This window comes from Bos grunniens, chromosome 10 (genome assembly GCF_055505025.1).
Source record: "Bos grunniens cultivar Pamir isolate PY7600 chromosome 10, Bosgru_T2T1.0, whole genome shotgun sequence".
Classification (NCBI taxonomy): domain Eukaryota; kingdom Metazoa; phylum Chordata; class Mammalia; order Artiodactyla; family Bovidae; genus Bos; species Bos grunniens.
Window position 1 is genome coordinate 16,655,345 of NC_141174.1, and position 27,934 is coordinate 16,683,278.

Genomic DNA, 27,934 nt, shown 5'->3' on the forward strand with positions numbered 1-27,934 from the left:
ATTCATCTCTCTCTTACCCCTTTATTCTTGTGTTCAATGCATATTAAAAAGTAACAACATAAAAACAGAGCAAATATTTATTAATACATAACACGTACATAACAATACATCCCAACTTTCCTCCTGGTGGCTCAGACATAAAGCGTCTGCCTGCACTGCAGGAGACCTGGGTTCAGTCCTTGGGTTGGGAAGATCCCCTGGAGAAGGGAATGGCAACCCACTCCAGTACTTTTGCCTGGAAAATCCCATGGACAGAGGAACCTAGTGGGCTACAGTCCATGGGGTCACAGAGAGTCGGGCACCACTGAGCGACTTCACAACATGTACATTAATGAGTTGTGTTTCTTAATCGACTGTAGTTTTTAGCATATTTCTTTAGATCATTTCACTTTTTATGAAAGTATATTAATTTGTAAAGGAAGATGTATATCATCATAAAAAGTGGAAAACCACTAAACTTATTGAAATAAATATACACTGACTAAATAAGTTTTACTTGAGTATCATCTAAAATCATCCTGCATTCTAAGCAGGCACTGTGGCGATTGAGTGGAACTTTGAAAAATGGACAGAATTTTAAAAAGCTAAGGTGGCATAATAAAGTGAGGCATCTATGCCATTTAGATCAGATTCACCTCATGCTACTTAAATCAGAAAGGATAGGGAATCTTATTAAAAATGAGGATTCCTGGGTCCCACTTCCAGATTTACTGAAGAGATAATAGCTAGATGAGCAAAGGCTTGATGAAAGGGAAGTTTGAGATGTGGACAAGGACATGAACGAGGACTGTGAACAGCCTGGCCGATCCACAGGGTTTGCTTCCAAGAGACGAGAGGTGGACAGGAGTGTCAGGGTGGGTTAGTAGGCCGTCCTGGACAAAGCGAGGGTTCTGCAGTTAGGTGAGAGGGGAGAATGGCCTTGAGAGGTCAATCATCAGTCTCTGCCACTGTTCCTAACCTTGGTCTTTCATCAGGAATCCTCCAGAAGAAGCCAGACAAACCTCCTAAGCATCAGTGAAATTTGTCTCTGTAAATTTCTCCTCTTAAGAGGCGGCTCTTTAGCTCTGCCTGCTGGTAGATTCTTTAAACCAGAATCAACTTTTTATTCCATTTCCTCAAAGTAGATTAACTCAAATCACATATCAAGCAGTTGAGAAACAACATTTTCAGGAGGAAGGGACTTCTCTGGCAGTCCATTGGTTAAGACTTTGCCTTCCAATGCAGAGGGTGAGGGTTCAATCCCTGGTCAAGGGGCTAAGATCCCACAAGCCTTGCAGCCAAAAAAACAAAACACAAAATGGAAGCAATATAGTAACAAATTCAATAAAGACTTTAAAAATAGTCCACGTCAAAAAATGTTTTTAAAAAAAGATTTTCAAGAGGAATATGTCTCTATTCCTTTCCAGTCCCCTGGTATGCACAATAGTAGCCAGTCATCCACATGGTGAGGATTCCATTACATACATACTGGCTACCAAGTCTAAAATGCACCACTGGGCATCGTTCCCTCAGCCTAGGAACCTTGGATACCTCTTAAAATGCTAATCCCCTGAGACAGAGGTAAAGATGACTTCGTCTGTCCCACCTTAGCGTTGGTCTTAGTTCACGTAGCCTTCGTTTTCCCCCTTGGAATTCCTGGGCCGCTTGGGAGCACTGACTCCCGTGAGGCAGAAGGAGGCCAGGGCAGCACAGAGAGCCGGCCTGTCTGTCCCAGAGAGAAATGGAGTCCCCAGCCGGCTGGGGAAACTGCATGCGAAGCTGCAGCTGCAGCTGGGACACTGACTGGAGGTATGAATAAACACTGCTGGGAAGTTTGGGTCCAGCAGATGGCAACCCCGTGACCTCTGAGGTGACTTTACCTCCCTCTCTCTCCCCACCCACGCTTCTCAGCCCGAAGACCAAAATTCTGGCTTTCCTGTAATTTGTTTTGACACGATCTCAGGGAAGAGCGCTGCAAGCAAGAGACGAACACTGAGGACAACAGGAACCCTCTGTCAAACCGACAGACGACGATGTGCCCATTTCTTGCTGCATAGGGCATTCACCTCGCCGGGGCATTCCGCGGAGACATGGTTAACCCAGATCAGACTGACACATTGGCAGGCCTCTGCAGGGCCACCCTCAGACCTGGGCAAAAGAGGTCCCTGCTCTGGACTTGCCCCATTATGGGAACTCCCCTCCTCCTGCTATACCCCTTCTCATGGGGCCCTGAGTCCTGAGGACTGAAGGGATGTGCCTACCCAGAGCCCTCTGTCCCTTTAGACCATGCTCCATATTCTCAGCACGTTGGAATCCCCTGTCAGTGTCCCTAGCTGTCTTCCAGCAGCTGTAACCTTCTTCCCCGGATAACTCTTCACCAGAGTAGATCAGACCCTGGTAGGTGCCCCCCTGGACCTGAGGGAGTGGCCCACGGATGGCTTCTATGGAGGAAGGGTGTGGGTGGACCGGTCTCGTAGGCTGGTTATGTCCACCGCCATCCACATGAGGCCTCTGTGGAGGAGCCGGAGGAGGGATGAGAAGAGAACTGGTTGCAGCCTCAGGGCTGTTTCTCCCTGTGCTGCCTTGCGCTAATACGAAGTTCTGCAGCATTGCAGGCCTTTATATTCAAACCCTATCTTCCAGGTTGTGAGGAAGGTCCATTTATCAAGGCAAGAGAAAAGAGCGTATTTTGTCTAACACAGTTAACATATTTTATAAGTTTGATACCAGTAAATCTTTAGCCATAGGGTACGTGGCCTCTGTACTTTTGCTACAAGCCCTGCAAATGTGAGAGGCAAACCTCCTCCACACACACATTTTGTTTGATCGGCAGAGGGTTTTAAAAACTGGAGGAATTCATGTAGAAATTCTGATTTGGGGCTTTTCTTGGAGAATTGGAAGCTCTGGCCACACTGGCCCTGAATTCCAGGGCAGCATGGAATGGTTTGCTGTTTGCAGCTGTTTGCTTTCAGCAGGTAAGTGCTCATTGTTCAGCCTGCCACATTCCCAGCCACTCCCAGTTGTCCTGAGTCCAGTGAGTTTCATGTACTTACAGTGCCTCCCTGGGCCCTGGAGGGATTTATATGTGACTGGTCCACCCACCTGAGGGACTATCTCTGTCATGGGTAGGAGGCTGAGACAGAGCCTGGATGGTGGGACATCCGAAGTCAGGGCACTGGAAGTTGAGACCTCTCTGTAGCTGCCCCTCCAATTTCCCTGTGTGGCAATGAAGTCAGCTTTGACACTCACCCTAGCCTTCTGTGGTCTCCGTCAGACTGATCAGAAAGGAGAAGTGGAACTTCCCAGGCTCATTAGAAAGTAGCGAATGAAAGGGGAAGAGAAGTCCTTGCCGAGAGACAGGAGCGGCACACGTGAGCCCTGTATTTCTGGTTATGGCTCTGAGTGTCATTCGGAAGGTGCCCAGCACTGGTCATGTGCCTCCTGCGGGGGGTTTCTGGGGGGAAATCACAGAGCTAGAGCAGGGGTGGGGACAACATCTCTGATTGGAGGGAGGCCCAAGAGAGATCTGGTCCAGGAAGGGCTAGCTGGAAAGTTCTGCTTCCTGAGACTGAGAGAGAAAAATCAAATTTTAGTCAATGCAGGCCATATCTCAAGGGGCCATTGGCGGCTTTGCTTTGCCTGTTAACACAGGTGTGGGAAGGAGCTACCCAAAGCATCAGAGCTACCAGAAACCAAGCCCTGAAGGAAATGGAGGAGAGTTCCTTCTTGCCATAGCCCCTCATCCCAGGCTACACCAAGTTCGTGCACTGGAAGGGGAGGCTCATTTACCAAGTTCTGCTGGGACACCAAAGGTTAGAATGCAGGATTCTGCAAGCAATGCTAATCCTTGGGAGAGATCTTCCGGCCTGTCTCCAACAAGCTCCAAGCCCCCTTCCCGCATGCCGGGCCTCCATGGGGAATCGACTTCAGGGATGAGAGCTGAATGGTGGCAATGCGCTTTCAGAGGCCCTTGGGCTGCACGTCTCCCATAGTTAGGCCACAGGGAGGTCAAGTGGCCACGTGCTAGGACGCAGCACTTCCAGGCCTCTGCAGAGTTTAGTAGTCACACTAGTACAACACTAGCATAATCCCAGCGGGTAGGAAAGACGGGCAGGGAAGGTCCCTGGAACCTTGCCGCAAGTCAACCAGAGCTGTCAGCGGGCAGGCCCACGAGATGCTGGCACAGGGGAGCAAGCTTATTCCTCCCTTCCCCCCATGCTCGCTGCATCCCAAGACAGCTACCAGCAGGGAGGCCACAGGCAGCGGCTCTGAAGGACCACGGGGTGGGCTGCGGAGGCTGCTAAGGGGCTGCATCTGACACCTTCCATGCCAGTCCCTGTCATTTTGGGCCCCAGCTGGCTCATCAGGGGCCATGTGTGTGTGTCTGGGTTGGGGGCGGGGTGCGGTGGTAGAGACAGGTCCTGCCATGGCTCTTGGGCAGTGGTATGGGTAAGGCCAGAGGGCACTTGGCCTGGGGATTTCTGAGGAGCAAGTGGACATCCGAGCAGGAAAACCAGAGCACACTGGTTTCAGCTCTGCCAAAATTTGTGAGTTCGTAGCCCTGAAGATAATCCTATGTTATCTGAGCCACATAACAGGACTGATGCTGAAGCTGAAGCTCCAATACTTTGGCCAACTGATACAAACAACCGACTCATTGGAAAAGACCCCAGTGCTGGGAAAGATTGAAGGCAGGAGGAGAAGGGGATGACAGAGGATGAGATGGTTGGATGGCACCACCGACTTGATGGACATGAGTTTGAGTGAGTTCTGGGAGTTGGTGATGGACAGGGAGGCCTGGCGTGCTGCAGTCCATGGGGCCGCAAAGAGTTAGACACGACTGAGTGACTGAACTAATCTGAGCCGCTGCTGCCCTCAAACCGTGGAGCCTTGAGGAGACAGCAAAGCTGTGTGTGCGCTATCCCAGCTTCCCAGGGGAGGTGGAGTCCTCAGCAGGACACTGGTGCCTGTGTCTCTGAACCACGGGTTGCCCCGCAGAGAGGAAAGCCTTGCCTTCCTGTGAGGTGCTCCTTGAGTTACTAGTGCTCCTGGCGTGGGGCCAGGCATGCAGCAGTCCCCAGGGCTGGCCGTATGGACGGGGCTGAGTCTGCGCAGTCCTGTGAGAGGTGAGTACCAGCCTGAATGACCATCCCACTCCACCGCACCAGCCCTTCTCTCCTGCAGAAAATGACCCTAGAACCGTTTAGAACTGACAATCTAGAAAGCATCATACAATGAGGCATGGAAAGTGGGAGATCACATAGAGGCGATTTGGGGAGGGAAATGATGGAGATGCCTAGAGGGGAAATTGAAGATGCTTTGAGAAAACCCAGCTTCCCAAGTAGATGAACAAGCCGTGGGAAAGAGCCAAATGAGCAGAGTCTCCAGACCTTTAAGGGCTCCTGAGCCCAAGAACCAAAAAAATGACAGAACTTTAGGTTTCAAGCCCTTGCCAGATTGGTTTCTTTTAAGACATTTATTTAGAAAAATAACCCTGCCCTACCCTGCTCCCTCTGGATCACGAGACTTGGGCGTCATGCTTGACCCATCACTGGGTCGGGCCTCCCAGCCAGTTGAAGGTCCAGGCCCCTGGCGGCGTGTGGCCATGCAGCAGGCGCTGCACACACATCCAGTTGCCGCGCGTTCCCGTCCCCGGGCTCTCGATCCTGGGGTCCGGCCTCGGCCTCTGGCTTTCTGGGCGGCGAGAGGGCGCTGACGGAGGACAGCTGTCTGTGTGCTCCTCCCGAGACCCCGGGAGCAGCTGGAGACGCAGGCTCTGCTCTCTGCTCGCCCTCCCTTGGGGGAGCTCAGGGCTGGAAGCGCGGGGAGCTGACGTGAGGCTGGTGGAAGGCGTGGGTGCTGTACACCACCTCGGGGGGCGAGGGCGCGCCGGGGGCCAGCACAGAGCACAGGGGCTCGTGGCTGCTCAGCACCGACGTGAAGTACTTCATCTCTTCCGTGAGCTGTTTGATCTCCTTCCGCAGCGCCGCGTTCTGCTTCTCCAAGTCTTCACTCTCCTGTGAGCAGAAAGGATGGACATTGCAGGTTACTCTCAGGGCGCAGGGGAAGATTGGGGGGCGTGGAGGAGGCAATGGGAGTTCCGCATTAGATTTCCACTAGTACGGCCAGGCAGGGCATCGGTGACTTTTTCTGCACATGCCAGTGTGTGCACGCGTGCGTGTGTATTTGCACGTGTCATGTGTGTGGATGGGTGCGGTGCTGTGTGCTGTGCTTAGTCCTGTGCTGTGCTCAGTCGCACCCGACTCTTGGCGACCCATGGACTGCAGCCCCTCAGGCTCCTCTGTCCATGGAGATTCTCCAGGAGAGAATACTGGAGTGGGTTACCATGCCCTGCTCCAGGGGATCTTCCCAACCCAGGGATCGAACCCAGGTCTCCGGCGTTGCAGGCAGATTCTTTACCATCTGAGCCACCAGGGAAGCCCATGCATCTGCATAAATACATGTATATTTGTACATGTATATGCATAGCTGTTTAGATCAAACCATATGAAATTGCTGATATTTATTTTGACCTCGGAAAATGGCAGTTGCATTTGGTCCCAACTAACAGAGATATGTGTGTGTGTGTGTGTGTGTGTGTGTGAAGGCATGTGTGAATTGCATTAGTGTGCTCCTTTGTGTGCAGGTACATGCATAGGTCTCCATAAGTGTATATGAGAGTTGAGAGTGGCAAGTGCATGTCCAGGCCAGTGCATGACCAGCTAGAGCTAGAAAAAATGGAAAACAGTTTGTGAGACTGACTTATACCAATTTCACTCTTTTCTGCTCTGTTACACTGGTGTGTTTGCCTAAGGTTCCCAGCATTTGCATTTAGTCTTATGAATGGAGTCCTTGGTTAACTGTCTACTTCACCCAGATTCTAGAACGTTTGGGGTCTTCTAAATGATAAATGGTCAATCTCCAGCAGAGTTCTCTCTCCGGCAGCTTGTCCTGTGGAACTCTGGGTGTGACCCAGCACCTGTGCTTTGTTTCCAGAAACATCTTTACCCCTTGCTTCAGGGAACCATCAGATACATGCTAATCAGAAAACCTCAGGACACCCTGGTGGTCCAGTGGTTAAGAATCCGCCCTCCAATACAGGGAATGTGAATTCAGTCCCTGGTTGGAAAACTAAGATGCTGCAGAACCCCTAAGTCTGCATGCCGCAACTAGAGAAGCCTGTGCGCTGCAACTAGAGAGAAGCCCACATATGCCAAAACAAAGACTCAGCGCAGCCACAGAAATTTTAAAAAGAAAGACTCAGGGTAAAGAGCTCTGACTACTGATCACATCATTAATTAATCAACAATTACACCCTGGTAATTAGCATTTACTGGAAAACAATCCCACCTTCAGAAAACCAGGGGAATTGCATTTCCAATGTGATTTTAATGTTCACATTCTTTGACTCAGATAGATCGTCTTTGCTAATCATTGGTACCCACAGAGGAAGAAAAAATGGCACTGGAGATGCAAATAAATTACATTTCTGTTCAAAAAGTGACCTAATATTTGGATTCTAGGTCTTATTTTTCTTGTTCTGTTTCACTTAGCTTGTTTTCCAAGCTTGCCATGACATTAGAACTAATCTGAGGGCCTGATAAAAATATAGTGCCAGGCACTTCCTGAAATCTAGAGGTTTGAACTCAGTGAGTTTGGGATTTGGGGTTTGAATTCTGGGAATCTGAATTTTTAACAAATGCCCCAGATTATTCTAATCACCAAACAAGTTTGAAAACAATAGCTAGTAATGTTAAATGTGATAATAAATGTGTTCTAACTATCCAAGCACTTATTAAGTGCCTGGCATGGAGTATGAACTCAAGTGCTTATTGATTGGCCGCCTGATGACATCGACCGATGGATCAGAAGTTGACTCAGAATTACAGTAGGCAGTGAGCAGATGTGTGATAACTTGACATTTAAAATTTGCTTTAGAAAACCAGCTTCAGGTTAATGAGAGAGTTAGTTACTCTGCCGACTGCCCTAAGCCCTGCAAATGGGAGTTCTTTTGAAGTGGTAAGGAGAACGTGGCCTTATCCATCAAGGCAGCTTCCGGCGGTTTGTACAGGACAGACGCTAGCGTGCTCAACCTCAGCCTGGCATTTCCTGTGTGTGGCCCAGGGCTAGAAAATGTGTCCAGGTTGATACAAAGGAAAACCCCATCTCTAAAACAGGGTGGGGAGATGGGATACCAAGAGCCACGATGGTAGAGACAGGGGCACTGGCTGCTGCTTCTGCAAGGTGTGACCGGCTCATTCATCTCACCATTTGGTTATTTCCGGGCACATCCCAGAGAGAGGGCATCCCCTCTCTTTACCAAAAGGTAAGATAAAGCAACACATGAGACTGGGGGGCGTTGGCAAGACGGGAACTGGGGGCCGGGAGTCCTGGCCCCTTCCTCTAGCCCTTTTCCTCGCCCCCTCTGAGAGTTTCCACTGGTGACAACATTTACTGTAAGTTCTGTGCTCCGAAGAGCCTGGGCAAACCCCGAGGCAGAAGGGAGGGGCGGGGTAGGCGGGCCGCAGGGACCAACCGCTCTGACCTGCTCTCCGCCCAGAGGCCGGCCGGCTTTCGGGAAGTGACAGCGGGCTCTTCCTCCCTAAGCCAGCCCTGCTGAGCTCCAGCTTTGTCCTTTCCTTCTCCCTGTCCCCTGGGAGATCCCGGAGCTCTAGGGGAGTGTTCAAAACCACCATGGCCTCTAACTAGAAAACAACCAGCTGCGACAAGAAACTCGTCTTTACCTTGGGAAGCAAGACTGTTTCCTGCCAGGGCCCCAGAGAAACCTGCACTGCCAGCCCAGGGGCCCTGCAGCCAGCCAGACACTTCGCAGAGGAAGAGCCTGGCTTCCCTCGCAGAAGCAAGCGGCTGATCTAGGGCTCTCATCCCCACCTACCCCTGCCCGGCCTAGGTCCACTCTGACCCTCCCTGGGTCCCAGCATGCCCTGCAAAGGGTTCACACAGGGACACTGGCTGAGGGACACCTGGGAGCAGCTCTCTACCCAGAAGTACCATGATCACAGACCCCCTAACTTCCCCCTGAATTCCCAACAGGGCCTGGAAACCGAGAACTCAGCAAGGGAAAAAGGAAAGTAACATTTAGAAAGTAAATTTTAGTTTCTAATGTGTGTGTCTTCTCCTAATGTGGGGGGGCAGGGCTGCCCTTGGGCTTCCACATAACCTGCTTTTTACTTTTGGGAATACATTTAGATCCTTTAGGCTCCTTGCAATAACCCTTTGAGGTAGCTATGTAAGGCCAGCCCTTATCATTGTCTCCATTTTACAGATGAGGCCAACTGAGACTCTGGGAGAAACCTATTGCGCAAACCCCCTACTCCCATCCCTAAAGGAGTACAGGCTGGTGGCAGCAGCTGCTGAAACAAAGAGCTATAGATTCACCTAGAGACACTTATTTTCTAACTATCCCTTCCCCCACCCCACCCCTGACCCCCGACACCCATAAATTCGTTCTCTAAGTCTGTGAATCCGTTTATGTTTTGTAAATAAATTCATTCGTATAATCGACATGTACACACTGCTATATTTAAAATGGATAACCAACAAGGCCCTACCATATAGCACAAGGAACTCTGCTCAGTGTTATGAGGCAGCCTGGATGGGAGGGGAGTTTGGGGGAGAATGGATACAAGTATATATACAAGTATATGTATGGCTGAGTCCCTTTGCTGTCCACCTGAAACTATCAACTAAACATTATTTATCAGCTCTAGTCCAATACAAAATACAAAGTAAAAAAATAAAAATAAAAAGACATATTTTTCTTGGAGGTCCAGAAAGTTTGAGTGGGTGACTGATCCAAAGGCCCAGAACCAGGCAGATACAGAGCAGGGCTGGGCTCTCGGCTTCTCCATCTTCAGTCCTGTGCTCCTTTTAGCCCACCCACTGCTTCTCCTGAGAGACTTGACGACTCAGGATCTCTGGAGTCACTAAGATCACTGGCCTTCTAAGAGAAAACTGGGTCTTGGTTTGGTGATCCTTCAAGACAACACAAGAACCCTGAGTCGGTCATACTCTTCCAAACACAGAGCTGATCATCACCTCCTGCCCTGAGCTGGGATGGAGTCTAATGTGCAGCTACTCTATGAGAGGGTTGACTTGGGGCCAGACCATCCCCAGACCACAGTATGGTCTGGAATACATGGCAACGGGGGTCGGGGGGTGGGGGGGCTCCATCAGGTAACAGTGGACAGGGGTCTTGGTCCTGGCTCTGGCTGGGTGACTCTCGGTGACATCCTTTTCCTCTCTGAGCCGCAGTTGCCTCACTTTAAACTAGGAAGACTGGACCAACACAGTGATTCTCAATCTTGGTCACACACTAGGATCAGTGGGATCCCTGGAACGTTTTACTGATGCCTGATTCTGATTTAATCAGGCTGGGGTGCACCTGGGCATTGAGTTGTTAAGGGCTCCCCAGGGGAGTCTAATGTGCAGTGAATGTTGAAAACCACAGGATTAGAAGCCCAAGCCCTCTCTAACTTTCAAATATTTCAGATTTTAAATTGACTACCTGTGTATTAGCCAACTAGAGCCTCTGACTGTTTGGAAAGAGTAGTTGTGTGTTGGAACCAGAGGTATGTAGGCTCAATGTATATGAGATAGGTAGTAGAAACCAAAAATTTAAAAGGCTAATCCAGTTTGAATTAATAATGACTAACATTTTTTGGGCGATACCATGTGCCAAGTACATTACAGTTACCATTACATTTAATCTTTGCAACAACCCTATGTGGTAGATAATGTTACTAGCCACATTGCACAGAAGAGGGAAATCTAAGGTAGAGAGAAGTTTAGTAACTTGTTCAAGGTCACACAGCTTGTCAGCTATAGCACCAGTACTTGAACTGAGACTGTCTGCCTTCAGAGCCTGTGCCCACCATCCCCTGTTGCCTTTGAAGTCTGTTTAAATCTTATGATATCTGGTAATTATCTCCTGTGAGGCCTCAGCCTGGTTGACTTTCCTATTTCATCTTCCCTCTCTTCCCGCCTCATGCAAATTGAGATGCTAATGTTCACAATTCACCCTCACCTGTGAGGTTACTTGGTGCCGCCCTTACCATGAACCACAAGCAGTTTGGGGGTGGCTAAGGAGGAGGCTTCTTGGGGGTGTGGGAACATTCTGGGAAATTCCCTAGTGGAGGGGCCAAGCAGGGGGTCACTGTAGAGTGCATCAATGATGGGGAATCCCCAGGCAGGTCCCTTCCCCACAGGGAAGCCAGTTGGGACTGAGGCTAAGGACTAACTCTAACCCAAGGCTCTAGCGGGGACTCTCCAGGCCTCCTTTGCAGGGCTTGGAGCGTCTTCCTGCCAGGTCTGGTTTAGTGCCTTGACCTTCTCCTTGAGTTTTCTAATCACACTTTCCAGAAGGGTGAAAATAGTCCCTGTGTTTTTCTCCTCAACAGAACCTACAGTTATTGGTAGGGTGACCTTTCAGCTCCCACCCACACTTCAATACGAGAGTGGTGTGTGAAGCTCACACCCAGCTCTTGGTTCAATCCCCAGCAGTCTGCAACCCCCCCGCCCTCCCAGGCAGAACTAGGCTGGAGCCCACCATTCCTGGAGAAGTCCATGAACGGAGAGATAGGGCACTTCCCAAGCCATAGTGGGATCTGTGCTATGTCTCCCACCAATCCTGGGGAAATAGCCCCACTCCTGTTCCTCACCTGAGGAGGAGAGAAGAATCACTAAACCACAGGTCTTTGCACTGAATTCTGGAGAAATCTATACTTTTGAGCCTTAAAGTTGAAGCTCCAGGACTGTCAGCACCTGGTCATCCACTGATACTTAACCACATCAGCCACGCCCCTCAGGGCCCTGCCCTCTCTTCTGTTCCTTGGCTTTCAGGACCATGACTTCATTGATCTCATATATGAGAAACACTATAAGATGGCTCACTCAACGTCTATCCAAACTCCTTACCCCTGCTTTCCTCTAGAGAGGCTAGGAAAAGAATTCCTCAATTACCCAGCTTCCCCTGCAGCTAGATAGGACCATGTGACAGATTCTGACCAATGAGACATAAGCAGAAATACAGGGAGGGAGAGGATGAAGCTTCGCTTCCCCGGGGATAAAAGGGAAAGCCTCACCAGAAAAACGCTAACCTCTCTGGACACAGACTGATGCCTGGAGATTCAGGAGCCATCTTGCAGCCTTGAGGATGAGACCCCCCCATCCTGAGAATGACTGCCCAAGAGAGAGAAGGAGGTTGGTTCTTTGATGACATTCTTGTACTATCCCTGGTCTGTCTACTTCTGAACTTCTTATTTGAGAAAAATCTAAAATACAAATGACTTGTTGATGCCTCTGCTGGATAGTTTTTCTATAACTCCTGACTGATACCTCAAGTTAGAAAGGATATCGTCCAGTTTTGAAAAACAAACTAATAATTTCCATCAACTTCAAGGTCTGAACTGTTTTCTTTGGTTTTGTTTTAAGCTCCAGGTCTCTGGGACAGAGTGTCTGGGTATCTACTCACAAATTGCCCCAGATTCACTCCACACATTCTACCACATGCATCAGACAGGCTTCTAAATGTCACCACTCCCTGATTCTCAGCCCTGGCTGCACACTGCAGTTTCCTGGAGAGCTTTTTTTTTTTAAAAAAAAAATCTTGATTCCTGGATTTTACCACTGGGAGGTTCTAATTTAGTTGTTCCAGACTGGGTTCAGGCATCAAGATTAAAGAAGTACTTGCCAGGTGAGCTTAATGAACAACCAGCTTGAGACGTATGTTCATAGTAGATTCTTCTTGAAAATAATAAAACAATATAAATATATACAGTTTGATGTTGTTAAATTTATGATATCATATTTATATATTTACTTATATTTTGTTTTATTAAATGTATTTATTGTGTAACATAGTATAAATAATATAAAGAACTTTAAAGAAGGAAGAGGATATTTCTAAGTCAAAATTTTTTCTAAAAGTAAATGGCTATTTAAGGCGAAGAGTCTTATAGTTGGTGAAAATTTCAAGTGGCCCAGAATAGTTCACTCTTATAGAAAGGCAAGAGGTAGAGGACTTATTGGAATCTCATTAATGATAACTTCATCAAATTATTTGTCCTATGGATTGTTAAGCTCGGTGAGGACAGGAGCCATCCTTGTCTTCACTGTTTTATCCTCAGTGAAGGACAAAACACGGTCTGGAGTGAAAGACAGTGTTTTGTCCTGGGACTGTGCCTGGCACACAGTGAAGTGATCAGTAAAATCATGTTTCTTGATTGCCAACTTGGAGTCTGTAAGAATTTACCAAAATCTGAAACCTGCATTTGAAGAGTCTGCTAAATTTGTGATATCCATGAAATTTCCCAGGGAGTGTTTAACCAAGCATTTAAGTACTTTTATTGCTTCTGCATTTAACTCTAGAAGAGTTACAAATGAGTGTTTGGTGGTGGTTTAACCGGTAAGTTATTTCTGACTCCTGTGACCCCATGGACTGTAGCCCGCCAGGCTCCTCTGTCCATTGGATTTCCCAGGCAAGAATGCTGGAGTGGATTGCTGTTTCCTTCTCCAGGGAATCTTTCCAACCCAGGGATCGAACTCTGGTATCCTGCATTGCAGGTGGATTCTTTATCAACTGAGCCATCAGGGAAGCAGATTCTTTTTTTTTTTTTAAGGCCTGCTTAGCAACATTGTTGTTCCCCAGACTGAAGCTGTGGAGTGGAGGCAGCTGAATTACAGCACTGTCAGAACCCTGCGTGCAATTTCCCTGGCCTCAACTTGACCTGTCCCAACTAAACGAAGCAAAGGAGACCTGACCAACTGTAGTGAAAAAGCCAGCCAAGGAAACAGCGTTCTTAAAGTTTGTATAACCAACTGGAAAGAAGGGCATACGTTTTCATATATGATCTACTTCTGATATCTTCATGTGATTGATTTATAGGAAAATACTGGCCTCTCTGCATTAAACAAATAAAATCTTCTCTCCAATGCAAAACTGACAAATGCGCTATTGCTTTCTTTTAACATTTGCTCTCACATTATTTCTCAAACAGCCCAGTGAGATGTAATTGCTTTACATTTTGTGGATTAGAATTTAGGTTCAGATATATCTGCCCTCTCCCTGTCCCTACTGGATTTGAAGTCATTTTACTGGGGACCCCACCCCCACCCCATCTGGTTCCTGCTTCCTGGGGCACAATGGCCTTTTTTCCTGAGTTCCTCTTCTTGAGCTCACAGTCCTGGGCCCCACAAGGCATCTTTCTGACCCTTGACAGGCCCCACAGAGTTTGGCCTGAAGGCTCTGCAGATAGCACTCTCTCCTGAGATCTTCCCAGGCTCCTTCCCATGACTCATATTTGATTTCAGATGTCAGGCCCTCAGAAGGACCTTCCTTGACACCATTCCCAGCCCTGTCCTTAAGTCACTGTTAACACTGCACCATTTGCTTTCCTTTGAAGCCCTCCTCACTTTGTGTGATTAGTGAGATAGTAAATAACAATTGGTCAGTTGATTTTCCAGTGTGACTTCTGATTGAATGTAAGGTCCCTGAAATCAGGGACTTTGTCTTGTCCCTGCTGAACTCTCATCACCTAGGGAAAAAAAAAAAAAAATGCCCATAGGAGGCATTTCATATATACTTATACAGCAGAAAGAATCATTTCTGTCAACATGAGCTCCAGTACTAGGAATATGGCCTTTGTTTTTGTCATTTTCTGGACTACTGCACCCTCTTAGCAATAGGCATATTTTTGTGTCAGCTGAGTAACTGGAAAATATTTTAGTAACAGGGTCATCTCGTGCAGGAAATTGCCTTCTAGCACCAGGAATCTAGCCCCCTCTAGTTGGCTCTGAACTTAATCTTTACTCGTGAATTTCCTAAGCGCCTTAGGTCTCCTCCTTGGTTCCCCTCAATCTAGTGTGACCAGATGTTTACTGGGACACTCCCAGTTCATAGTATTGTCCTCGTGTAATTTTTCACTAGTGGCTCTTTTCACTCTCAAAAATGTCCCTGTTTGGAAGATAAATTATGAGATCTTCTGCCAAAGGCTTTCTCCTAAATTCTAACTCAGGGATACCCTCACTGTTCTCATCCTCTGTCCACCAGAATTCACTCAGGGTCTATTTGATCATTTTCTTATGTTTTTTAATAAAAAACATACAATATAAATATATTAAAGATATATTTTTAAAAAGTATACCCACCCATGATTCTAGTCCTCTAAACACAACCCTTTTCATTTGTACATGGTGCCATCTTGTCCTTTTTAACAAATAATAGCAGCCAAAATGTCCAGCATTTTTGTAAGTGTGACAAAATTATTATGACAGAAAAGAAAAGACAAATTTGTATATATACTTAGAGTATACTTACAAAATCACCATAATTATTATTTTAATGGCTACATCAACAAAGAGATGGTCCACAGTTTACCTTATGTGGTTTTCTAATGCTGGAGATTTTGGTTGCTGTTGTAAATAATGGTGTAGTGAACATCTTGCAGTCCTTGGTTAGTATTTTTATAAAAGGTTGTGTAAGATATACAGTGTCATCGGCCTTGAATGTATATATTAATTATTACAACGACATTGTCAGGATTTAGGTGTTGTAATTTTAGGTGATTTTTTTTTTGTTTTTTTTTTTTTGGCCTTTCTGCGTGGCACTGGGGACCTTAGTTCCCCAATCAGGGATCAAACCCACGCCCCCTGCAGTGAAAGTTCAGAGTCTTAACCACTGGACTACCGAGAAAGTCCCAAGTGTTGTAATTTTAAATAATTTATTTTGCTAACAAACTTTTGGAAAGTTTCTTAATTTCATTATAATGTTACAAGTTATTGATTACTAAGAAGAAATAAATTTCTATATATGTATTCCCTAGTATAGCATTCTCAACCAAGGAAAATTTTGTCCCCCCAGGGAACATTTGGGAAGATTTAGAAATATTTCTGATTTTCATAACCAGAGGGATGAGGTGGGTGCTACTGGCATCTAGTGGGTAGGTTTTAGATTTTACAGTGCTGGAGACCAACCCCCTCCCACACACACAACAAAGAATTGTCCAACTCAAAACGTCAATATTGCCGAGGCTGGGAAACCCATGGTGTGTATTGTTTTCACAATCAGAATAGAAAATTGGGCTATGTTCATTTCAGTAGGAAAAAGCATTACGTAAGCTTTCTGTTCATAGCCTTTACCCACTTACCTACTGGCATCTTGAGGTTTTTCTTAAAAAGGCTGTTCTTTCTATACTGTAAGTATTAAATCTGAATTTATTTAATTTGACAGAAATATTCCCCTAGTATGTCATTGTCCTTTTGATTTCGGATTACACCTTTAAGATCTTTTTTAAAATAAATGAACTTTGACTTCCCTTGTGGTCGAGTGGCTAAGACTCTGAGCTCCCAATGCAGGAGACCCGTGTCCAGTCCCCTGGTCAGGGAACTAGATCCCTCAGACCCAGCACAGCCAAATACATAAATAAAATAATGGAACTTTTCAATTTAGCCCCTTTTAACCTGGGACTCTCTGCCTTTCTGGTCTCTTACTATGTGGTTGGGCTCTGTTGCTGAACAGTGTCTGGACTGTTCACATGTCCCGGTTAATGGCCTACTTCTTAACTCACCCTTTGCAAAAGGACGTGTGAGAGCAACACCATCTGCAGAGCAAAGTCCTGCTCAGCAAAGTGGCACAAAAACAAAAGCAAGTGGTGGGAAGGCAAGAGGTTTCGTTTCTTGGGTGTCCTTGAGGAAGACAGCAGCGTCCTCAACAGTAATACATACAGCAGGGTGACCTGGAGCAACTCTGAGTTCCTTTTTAATTCTGCGATTCCATCAAGAAGGGGGCATGACCACAGTTATGGTTAGTCCCTCTACGAACTCCCGTATGGACCCATGGCAGGGTCCCCTACAGGTACTCCGCATTCTGAAGGGGACTTTGTCTTGTGGAACCAATCTATGGAATCCTTCTAGGACTCGGGGGGCCTGACTGAGTCCTACAGAGGAAATGGAGAAAACCCCAGAGCAGCTTGGGGTTTGGTGAGACTCCCTCATCCTTTCCAAGAGAAAGTAGTTTGGTAGCCACTGAAAACAGCTTCATGAAAACAGCTTCAGCTGAGTGGGTGCCACCAATTTCTGACCGGGACATGTAATCGCTTTCAGACAGAAATTCCTTACACTGCCGAATACGCCTGCTGACCATAACCACACTGACCGCTTATTAGTAGGACAAGAAGTTAGCGGGGTGTGAGTTCCTCTGTGTGTTTTTCCTTCCCAAATGAGAATCGTCAAATTTTTATTACAGATTTTTAAAACAGTACACATTTATTATAATAAAAAGAACTACAGAAAAGTACCAGGAGTAAGGTGACTTATTCAAATCTCAACCACATAGAAGAATCCACGGTTAGCATTTTGAAGACTGTTCTTCCAGACATCTCTTTATGCATGCAAACGTGCCCCCAAACCACAACTTTTACATCAAGAGGATTATACTCTGCATATTCTTTGTCACTTGCTTTGTCACTCAATGCCATGTCATTAACATCTTTCTGTGTTGATAAATACAGATTCACTTAGTCACTTTTAGTGCTAGCATAGAATTCTAGTGTATGAATGGTCATAATATACTTATCTCCATAGCTGGGCATATGTCCAATTTTAGAGTATTGATAAAGTGTATGCTGCTGCTGCTGCTAAGTCTCTCCAGTCGTGTCTGACTCTGTGCGACCCCAGAGACGGCAGCCCACCAGGCTCCCCCGTCCCTGGGATTCTCCAGGCAAGAACACTGGAGTGGGTGATAAAGTGTATACTGTTCACAAATAATGATGAATTGGCCATCTTTGTGCATCATTGTTTCTTCAAACTCCTGTAGGTGGAATTGCTCCACCAAAGAGCAGGATGTTAATATTTATTGCTACACCGCTTTCTTTAAAAACGGTCTCAATGGCTTTGATCTAGTGCTTACTTTCTCAGCTAGGCCTAATGGTGGAGGAGAAAAAGTGTCAACTTTGGAGGATGCTGCTTAAAGAACAAAAGAATAAAATTCAGGAAGGGGTTCAAGGAGGATCAGTCTTCACAAGAGTCCAAAGGAAGAGGCTGTGTTGCCTAGTGGTTAGGAAGATGGGTTCTGAAGTCAGACAGACCTAGTTACAAAATGTGCGACCTTGGACAAGTTACTTAACCTAATATAGGAATGACAAAATAAGGTTTTTGTGCAGATTAAACGAGACAACTGCAGGTAGAGCACATAATGCACCGTGCCTGGTATATAGTTGTGTGTTCAATTAATATGTTTTTAATAAAAAGAAGTTCAGAGCAGTAAAGGCATAAGAGAAATGTCCTTTCCATGGATAGTTCACTGATTTTACACTGAACTTCTTTAGGCTGGAACCAGCAAGAACATTCTTTCTGTGGTTTTCATTTTGCTTTATTTTTTTTTTAACCTATGACTTCTCTATACCAATAAAACTTACGGTATAATCTCCTAGAGGGAGGAAAGAAAAACTGATAGAATGAAAAAGAGCCATAAACAGCCTTCTTGCATGGCCCTTACCAGAAGACCGAGAACAACACTCCCCTCCTCAGGAGGCCTGGGAAGTGAGCACCTTTGCTGAGCTTTGCTTCTTCCATTACTTAATTCTCCTCCAATTATAAAAGCTTTACTTCTCACAGCATCAGCTTAATTTCAGACATAATTTACCCTCCTGATATTTGCTACATATGACATTAAAGATCTACCCTGGGCCTGTAAATCTTTCTTTTTTTTAAACTAGTATGAGATCTTCCACACTAGAGGCTGCCCCAGGCAAACACCTGTCCCTCCTCCAATCTAAGTATCTGAAGTTCCAGCTTCCAGATCTGACCCTGTAACTCTGCTTTGCTTCCATTTCCATCCTCAAGGCCACATCTGACTTGTCAACATCATAGCTCTGGGCTAATACTACTGCCTCTCCATCGCCTCCTCTACTTTGAGCCTTTTCATGAACACAGCTTCTCAACTGATCTCAATTCTCTTTCCCACTGACCTGGGACACAGACTCAAAATCCTTCCTGCTACAAGGCACCAGAGTATCCGACAATTACCGAGATAACCACACAAATGAAACTGATTCGCTGTCCCTTACAGTGGCTTGTTTAGTGCTGGAGACCTTAAGATTACTCATTAGAAATCCCAATTGACTGTTGTCCCGAAGGACTGAGATATTTATGCACAATGTTCAGGGATAAAACATCACAGTGGAAGACTATTCAATGTTTGAGATCAAATTAGAAAAGAAATCATTCTAATGCACATGTAATAATGATCTATATTGGGAATTTAATATCTATATTATATAAATAAAAGCACATAATAAAAACATCCAAACTATATAAAAAAGTAGAAAAACACAAAGTATCTCTCTTCTGCTTTAGACCTTTTGTCCTACTTTCAGAAATATGTATCATTAGCAATTTTGGGGGAAAACCTACTTGAAAAATTTTAAGCTTATATGCATATGCACATATATGTTTTTATTTTCGTTAAAAATATGCATAGAAGAAAACTATACTCCAGACTCATACTTATTCACTTAAGAGTATAGAAGCTTGATAATCTTTCCAGAGTAGCACATTCAGATTTAACTTGTTATTTTACTACCTTCGTGGTATTCCACCGAATAAACCAACTCTAGTCTATTGAATGAGTCTCTTACTGACCATTTAGCTTGTTTCCTGTCTTTGCTATGACAAGCAATGCAGCGAGGATTATATCTACATGTACATAATTGTGTAATCCGTGAATATGTTTGTAAACAGATTCCTAGATGTAAAATCGCCAAGTTACCGTGTGTGCGCACTAGTAACTTTGGACATGGTCAAATTGCTCCCTAATGGAGTTGCACCAACTTATGCTTCCAATACCTGCTTCACCATCATCTTGGGAACATCGTCTTTTAGCAACATTTTCTGTCTTTGTCAGTCTGGCAGAGAATGTAACTGTTGCTTTAACTGTTGTTTTCCTAACTGAGGTCTAGCAGCTTTTCCGTATTTATTTGCCATTTATTTTTCTCTTTCTATAAATTGCCTATTCTTCTTATTATTCATTTTTTCTTTTGTTTGTAGATCATTTTCTTATTCATAAGGGCTCTCGTATATTAAGCAAATATGCCCTTTTTTGGTCATATGTGTTGCAGGTATTTTTCTCAGTCTTCACTTGCTTTTGATTTTGCATATTAGGTACTTTGAACTGTATAGACATTTTCACGTATGTATAAAATACGCTTTTTATTGATAAATGTGTATCAATCTTTCCCTTTATGGCTTCAGGGTTTTTCATTTTACCTGGAAGACTTAATTCCAAGATAAATGTTTTTAATGCTAATTCTTCAAATTTCTTTAATTTTTTCTATATTTAATCTATATGCATTGTAAAAGAAGTGAAGACTCTAGCTTTTTTTTTTTTTCTCAGATGACCAACCAGTTTTCCCAACACAATTTATTGAGTACTTCATTTTTCTCTTGTTTCAAGTGCCATCTTAGACATTTTGCATTTTTACTTGTGTCTTAGGAACTAACACAAATTTGAGTCTATTTGTCTTTGAGTCTATTTGTATTTGGGTCTCAAATTTGAGTTTGTTTGGAGGTCTACTTCTATGTTCTATTCCGTCCAATATTCTATCTTTTCCACATTGTTTTGATTTCTATATTTATAATTCACTTTAATATTTTATTCAGCTAATTGTCTCTAATTACCCTCTTTTTTTAGAATTTTCCTAGAAATTCTCACATGGTTATTTTTCACAAGGTATTTACAATATCTAATTTAATATCCTCAAATACTCAGAAAATCCTATTTTATTGAGATCACATTAAATTAGATAAATTTCTAAATTAACTTAAGGAAAATTGCTATCTTTATATAAGACATATTTTTTCAATTATTTGAAATTTTAAAAATCACCTAGAATAATTTTGAAGCTTAAAAAAATTAAGCTTCAAATTTTTTTGTTAAATTTATTCCTTCTTTCCATTTGCTGTTCTTGGTATTGTAAACAGAATCTTTCTTTCTATTAAATTTTTTAATCTAATTTGCATAAGAAAAGTTATTACTTTTTGTGTTAACTTTGAAAGCTGACTGGGTTCTTGTTATTTTTAATAGTTTTTAGCTGATTATCTTAGATTCACTTATTACTTTTGAAAGTGAATGGCTCAAGATATGACTTTCTCCTTTTTAATCAATACCTATTCTATGCCTAACGGACTCTATACTTGACCACGGGAGAAAATGAACTGAGTGTGCGGAGTGCTGTGTGAGACACCAACCAAATGAGAATTAAAACAGAATGTGGGGGAATTCCTTGGTGGTCCAGGGGTTAGAACTCTGAGCTTCCACTACAGGGGGCACAGGTTCAATCCCTGGTCAGGGAACTAGAATCCCACACGCCACGAGATGCAGCAAAACAAACAAAAAGACAGAACGCGGATACTGTTGATATTATGCTTATGAAAAGGAGCTCCTCCTGATCTGGCTTATGTGAGTGGTAGTCAAGGCCAGAGATGTTATCACATTGGCATGAGGTTAAACCGCTTGTTGAAAGCATCAGCTTCCCTACTCTGCTATTGTAAAAGCAATCTACACACAGAGTGTTGATGCGAACCACTTATAGGATAGATACTGAAAATGCTAAATAATAGGTATTCCTCTCTCTCACTGGAGAAACAGAATAATTTTTTTGCTATTTTAAGAGAAATAATAGTGACAAAGTTGAAACCAAGAAATCAGTTGTTACCCCAGCATCTAAGAGGCTAGCATACTAATACAAAGGCGGTCCTTATTTAAGACCACAGTACTTTCTAAACCCTGGTCTTTTACATCTTGTTAGGTGAGTCCTATGGCTGTGTCTTCCGGCCAGAGAATGGTTCCAGAGCCTCAACATGTGGAGACAAGCATGGAAAGGAATCAAGGACAAACCACCCACCCAACCCTAAGAATGCTGGTGATAAATAGAAGGCTTTCTACCTGAATCACAAACATGATTAAGAGGATAATGGATGCAGAAGATGGGTGATTATTGTCTGAGAGGAAATGAACATTTCAGATCACAATCAAGCTCTCTGTTTGACGGTGGCAGATTTGTATGTTGCTGCCAAATTTCAGATCACAGCCAAACCCTCTGCTTGATGGTGGCAGATTTATATGTTGCTACCAAAAGTTTCTGCCCAAAGTCAAGAAACATAAGTCACACTGGTTGCAACACTCAGGCTTGCTGTATAAACTCTGAGGTGTTCTACTCACTGGTCAAAAAGTGAAGGTGAATGCCATGGTGCTCAGAAGAAAGGAGTGGGGAGGAGTCTGTGTCCAGGTATGGCAAAGATGAGAACATTCTAGAGACTGAGGCCAGGGTTTTGAGTGTGGACATGGTGACTACATGACTTGGGTCTCCATGGACCCCCAAACCCCAGAGCGTATCTTGGTATAGTCTTGACTAGTATAATCAGATGGGCTATATATCTTCTGGCTCAAACTCTTTTCTTGCAAAGAGATGCAGCAGAGTCAGTGTTGAAAACCTTGCCATAGCAAGGAAGCATGCATATCACCCTCACTGATATGTCCCCAACGAGTTGAAAAAAGACCAGGGGGTTGAGTTCCCAGGGAGACAGTGGCACAGCTCGAGTTAGGGAAGACTCCTCTGCTCCTATCGGGAGGTAGAGGGCTCTCCATCACTAGGCGTGACAGGCATACTTTGGGGATCATGTCTAGAGGGTGTTGTAGAGATTCTTGAGCATCAAAAGTGTGTCTGAACTTTCCAGCCTTTAAGAAATCTTTCAGCCCTGAGATCCTGTGGTTTATATATAAATATAAGTTCAGATGCATAAAACTTTAGCTGTAGTCATCTTATTTCTTATAATGATAACTCTTATTATACTTAAAATTTTTGAATAGTTATGATATGCCTAGGAGGACTGAGCTTGAGCTGTTATATTATATGCACTCCATCTATGAGGTAGTCATTGTCCCATTTTCCTGATAAGGGAACCGCAACTAAGGGAAGTAAAGGACATCTCTGCAGTCTAAGGTGGGTCATACAGACAGTGAATGGCAGAACTGGGACTCACACCATGTCCTTATGACGGCGGCACTGCTGAGCAATACATAATTTCCTTTTTAAAAAATATTTCAAACTTATAAAGCCTATAGCAGATTTCCAGTTTCAGAACATTGTCTACTTCTACCAAAAGATAGACTTTATCATTACTAATTTTATTTATTTGTTCATTTGCTTGTTCTAAAGAATACTGAATAAGAATCAGACGCTGATGGAGGCAAAGTGAGCAATCATAGATTTTTCAAGCCTAAAAGAGTAAATTGGAGTGTCATGAGCCCCTAAGCCATGGTGAAATCATGGAGAACATATCAGCAGCAGGGCCACCACCAGCTTAACATTTAGACTACTGATCACAATTACCAAAGAGAACAGGCTTAGTGTTCATTCATTCTTTCTTTCAACAATTATTCATGAGTATAAAACTACGTTAGTATGCATTGGAAGACATGCTGAATACGTTTCAAATAAAACACGAGCAACCAATCAGAGATCTTCACACTACCTGCTCTCTGCTTCCTTACAAAGTTAAAAAGGGTGTCTTTTAACCTAAAACTGCACCTTACTTTTCCTTGATGGGATTAACACAGTTATTCTTTAACTGACCAGTTACCAGGCTAATCTTTCAAGTAAACATAAGCATATTCATTTTTGATGCCAATTCCCCTTTTTATCATTGGAATGAATTCCCAGGATGCTAGGGGTCTGGGAATGGTGTGGGGTCGGCGGAAGCACGGGGAAGGATGAGAAAGGACAGTGTTGCTAGAGGAAGGGCTGACGGGATAGAAGAGAAAGGAGCTAGTGGAATAAGGGTTGATTGAAAAGGAGCAAATTAAAGGGCAGGGTGAAGAGAGGCAAGGTGGTAAGGTGAGGGAGATGAGGAGAAGACTTTTCTGTAAGAAGCACACAGCCACGATTTGTAAACACTGACCAGAATCTTGTGCTGCTGAAAGAAATGCAGTTCTGATCACCCAAGTCCCCTGCTCAAGCCAGGGGTCAGGGCTTCCCTAGAAAGTGCAAGACTGGAGGCAACTCAATCAGGATGGTAACTGTGCCAGATACGTGCACTTGCAACTGTTATCATTCACAGGCCATCTTGGGATACCATCAAAACAGAAATTTTGAAATCAAACCTTAATAATGTTCAGAAAAGAAGTTGTGGGGTGCAGCACCCTGTGGACCTCATTGTCCCAAATGCAGGGCCCGGAGTGGCCACCCCGCTGGCCTCCCAGGGGATGGGACTATATACATGTGTTCCTAGCACTGTGAGATGACAGACCCTCCCAAAGCACATAACACCTTCTGAACTGCTCCCAAAAGCAGTCGTGACTTCTGCTGCCTGGGTCCACGCAGAATGGAGCTCTCTGAGGTTGTCCCACCCCTGAGCAGGTGGATCTGCCTTCCACCAGCCTCTGGGCTGCCACACTCAGCCCCTTTCCTCCACATGCCATCCTGGGGCTCATTTCTGTTTCAGCCTCCTGGCCCATTTCCTACGACAGAATCACTCCACCTGCATCCCTCACCCCTCCACTGACACCCCACATGTACATCTCCACACAGGCAGACTCAAGGCTCCGTCCCAGTGTCCCCAGGTTGGTGGGGAGCAAAGCCTACAGCCCGAGAGGATGAAAAGAGGTCTGAACACTCACCAGGTGGAGGGTGTCGGCTTTCTGTGTCTGCCTCTGCCGGCTCTTCTGGGCGGCGATGCGATTTTTCTCCCTTCTCTGAACCTTTCTCACATCATCAGATGAGTCCTGGGGAGCAGAGATGATGAAAATTAGGGGAGTCTACACCTCTCTTCTGAGCTGAAGCCACCTCTCATGGTGTTTGGTATCCTGCCGTCCACCCTTCCATTTCTTCATCGTTATTTGCCTGTCCACACCCTGGTGACCAAAACGCTGAACCCAAAAGGGAACTCTTCCCCACACTCTGTGAAACTCTCTTGTGTCTCTGTAGCTTTGGCCAGAAGATACAGGAAGAGGGCAAAAGAGCTTGAGGCCTCAGGAGGGCTGTATTTGGAAAAAGATGGTTAAGGTGATGAAGTATGTTTCATCACCTCTCCTGTTCAGGGCTGCTCCACCCTTACTCTGTTACTTCTGGCCTAGAACCTTCTTGTTTTTGTTTTTGTTTTTTTTCTAAAATGTTGTTGAGCACTCACTATGTGCTTGCTTCTGTGCAAGTGTTTTTCCCTGAGGTGCTCTTGTTGAACCCCCTGATTTGGTGAAGTTGATGTGAGTATTTGCATCTTACATGGGGGAGCGAAGGCTCAAAGAGCTTGCCCAGGAGCTCACAGTACTCTGGCAAGTTGCATCCTCGAGTGCTGAGTCTGATGCCTCTCCAAGCCACTCCCTCACCCACTACCAACTACTTCTTCCCTGGTGTGACCCCTTGGGGCTTCTGTTTCCTACACCCCCACCCCCGCCCCAGTATGAGGTCCCCATCCCAGATCTGCCTCTTTGTCCCCTGCATTCCCTTCCTTACACTCAGTGTCCCTGACATCCCCCAGGGTGCCCTGAGCACAAGCCCTAGTACAAATTGGAGACCAGGAACAGTTTTAATGATGGAGATGACCTGGCCCTGGCAGGTAGGAGACGGGTGCTTAGAAGGACCCGGGACCTTTGGTGTCATCTGAGTGCCTCCCACAGATGGGCGTGTGCTCTACTTGGGCAGAAAGGTTAGCTCTAGCTTTGCCCAGACGCTACAGGGTAAGTGTAGAAGTTTGACCGAAGCCCTCCTGCACCCCCAGTTCTGTGCCATCTCACATCCCTGCAGGCTAGCAGGACACAGTTCCCAGGACAAGAGTCTGCCCTCCCAAGCATATGTCTCACCAACGGGCCCAGTACTTCCAGGCCATTGCAGTCAGAGGGCAGTGGGTTAGATAGGAAGGAAGTGCTCTTCCTCTCAGGGGTTTGGGGAGCCGGGTTACCATGAAAGCCGTGAGTAATTTCCTTCCTAAGAAGAGCACAGACTTCCAGGCGGTCTGAACAGCTCGATTCGGTCTCGAGCCGAGGACTGGCTTGTCTGTCCTCTAGAGGTCTCCACGAGGGCTCCTTCCTACCTGCCTCTCTTCTGTCAAGTACTGATGACAGAAGCTGTGGTATAAGTTTGTATACTTTTATTCGGGCTGCAGCATTTTCAAGGCCCTCTCGGACACCCGTGCGAAGGAAAGAAGGCAGTTTTTAAACCCCGAATTGGAGAAGACATTGTCCTCCACCGTTGTACTGGATGATCAGGGAGAGGGCTGTCAAGGAATGTGATGAGGAGAAAGCCCCGGGAGAGGGGAAGCAGCCAGTATGCTCGTGGTGTTTTGTTTTTTTTTCTTTTCTTTGAGCAACCCTCAAGTTGAAAATTTTTGAGTTGGAAGTTACAATCTTAGACACCCAGAATCTCCACCCTCACCTCTCTAGTTTCTCCAGAGCTGAGCTACAAGGGAATAATTTCAAGTGCCCAGAACCATCTCCTGATTCATTTCTTTCCTCCTCCAGCCCCCCTTCCCCCCTCCTGTGCCAGCAACAGGTTCTGTGCTAGGAGGTAAGATAGATCCTTCCGAGCTGGCCTGGGGTCCTCCTCCTAACTTGCCTCCCCCAACCCCATCCCTTTCCTCTCCTCTTCTGCTGGCTGTCTCCTGGGCAACCATCTAGCTTTCAGGGTGTGCGTGCCCTCAGCCCGCATCAGCGCTCCACCCCACTCACTCTGCTACAGCCTTGGAGAGAGGTAGACTCTCTCTTCTGAGAGACCAGAGTTCTTTGGTACCCATTCCCCTCGGCTTCCTAGAAAGCTTCCTGGGATGGGACCCCAGGTGAGGTGAAGGCGATGGGTACCATTAGGGGACACGGAGAGCATCCTCTGGCAGGAGGGGCGGAAGGATGAGGGTCTCCGCCTGAGACGCACGGCTTCCCTGCAGCCCTTGAGTCTAACAGGATGCTCCGGCCATCTCCTGGCCCCTCAGCGTCCCTGGGCAGAGGCCCAGGAAGCCTGACCCTCTTCCTGCTGCCCCGGAGAATCAGGAGGGAGGAGGAGGGAAAGGCAGGACTCTACCTGTTTGCCGGGGGGTGGAGAGCGGCTGAAGCTGGAGTCGCTGCTGTCGGAGCTGTGAGGCATGGCCGCAGTCTTCCGGGCTCTCCACACAGCCCCAGGCGCCTCGGGGCTCTCCTGTCACCAGCTGGCCTCCCTTCCTGACTGCTCCCCCCAGGCCAGCAGCCCACCCCCCTCCGCAGGGCCCTCCTCTGCCCGCCTTGCCGCTGCCCCTGACCCCTGCGTCCTCCTCGCTCCGGGGTGCAGAGGCTCTGCTCCCCACAGGGACATGTCGCTTGCCCTGGGGCTCGCGCCCTCTCTCTTGTGGTTTCTGGTAACGCGCTGAAAGTCACATGGGCGGAAACTTAAGTTAGAAGTTAAATTGAGAGAAAATACATATCTGGGAAAAGACCCACAGAATTATTTGAAAGAAAGAAAAGACAAAAAAAAAAAAAAAAAAGATACACAAAACCCCAGATGCCTTCCGACAGTTTGAAAGGCAGAACAGCTCACTTCAATTGATGAAGATAAAAAGAGAAAAACAGCCCAGGGAGGGAAAAACCCCAGCCAGAATTAGCAAGTCCGTCTTCTGTCAACATGGGCAGAAAGGAGAGGACAGCAAGGAAAGAGTTTCCACTGTCACCCGACTTGATTTTTAAACTGAAATGAAAGCAACGGGCTGGGATTTCTTTCTGGTTTTTCAGCAAAGTGGCTGCCTGTCCTGTCTTGCGGGGGGGCCTTCTCTGTCTCTCCTGCCTTGGGGTGGGCTGGGGTGAAGGGACCCAAGGGCTCAGACCTTTCCAGACAGACAGAAGGGGTGGTGGTAGGTCTGAAAGCCACAGGGGCTAGCCTGGAATCGATGTTCTAAGCATTTATTCATCACCTATGCCTCTTGG

At 45.9% G+C, this 27,934-nt stretch overlaps 1 protein-coding gene and 1 long non-coding RNA gene across 3 annotated transcripts; one reads left to right on the forward strand and one right to left on the reverse strand.

Annotated features, from left to right (window-relative positions):
• Nucleotides 1–5,436: 5,436 nt before the first annotated feature.
• Nucleotides 5,437–27,383, reverse strand: BATF (basic leucine zipper ATF-like transcription factor). Its single transcript, XM_086319603.1, has 3 exons — nt 27,063–27,383; nt 24,674–24,778; nt 5,437–5,996 (listed from the first exon to the last, which is right to left on the reverse strand). The coding sequence occupies exons 1-3, from the start codon at nt 27,123–27,125 to the stop codon at nt 5,787–5,789; spliced, it is 378 nt and encodes a 125-aa protein (XP_086175729.1). The 5' UTR covers nt 27,126–27,383; the 3' UTR covers nt 5,437–5,786.
• Nucleotides 5,991–13,947, forward strand: LOC147363986 (uncharacterized). Of its 2 annotated transcripts, none has more exons than XR_015133978.1 (2): nt 5,991–12,201; nt 13,620–13,947. It is a non-coding gene; the product is annotated as an uncharacterized LOC147363986 (long non-coding RNA). The 2 variants fall into 2 exon arrangements; XR_015133977.1 differs by having other exon boundaries at nt 13,649–13,947.
• Nucleotides 27,384–27,934: the final 551 nt, after the last annotated feature.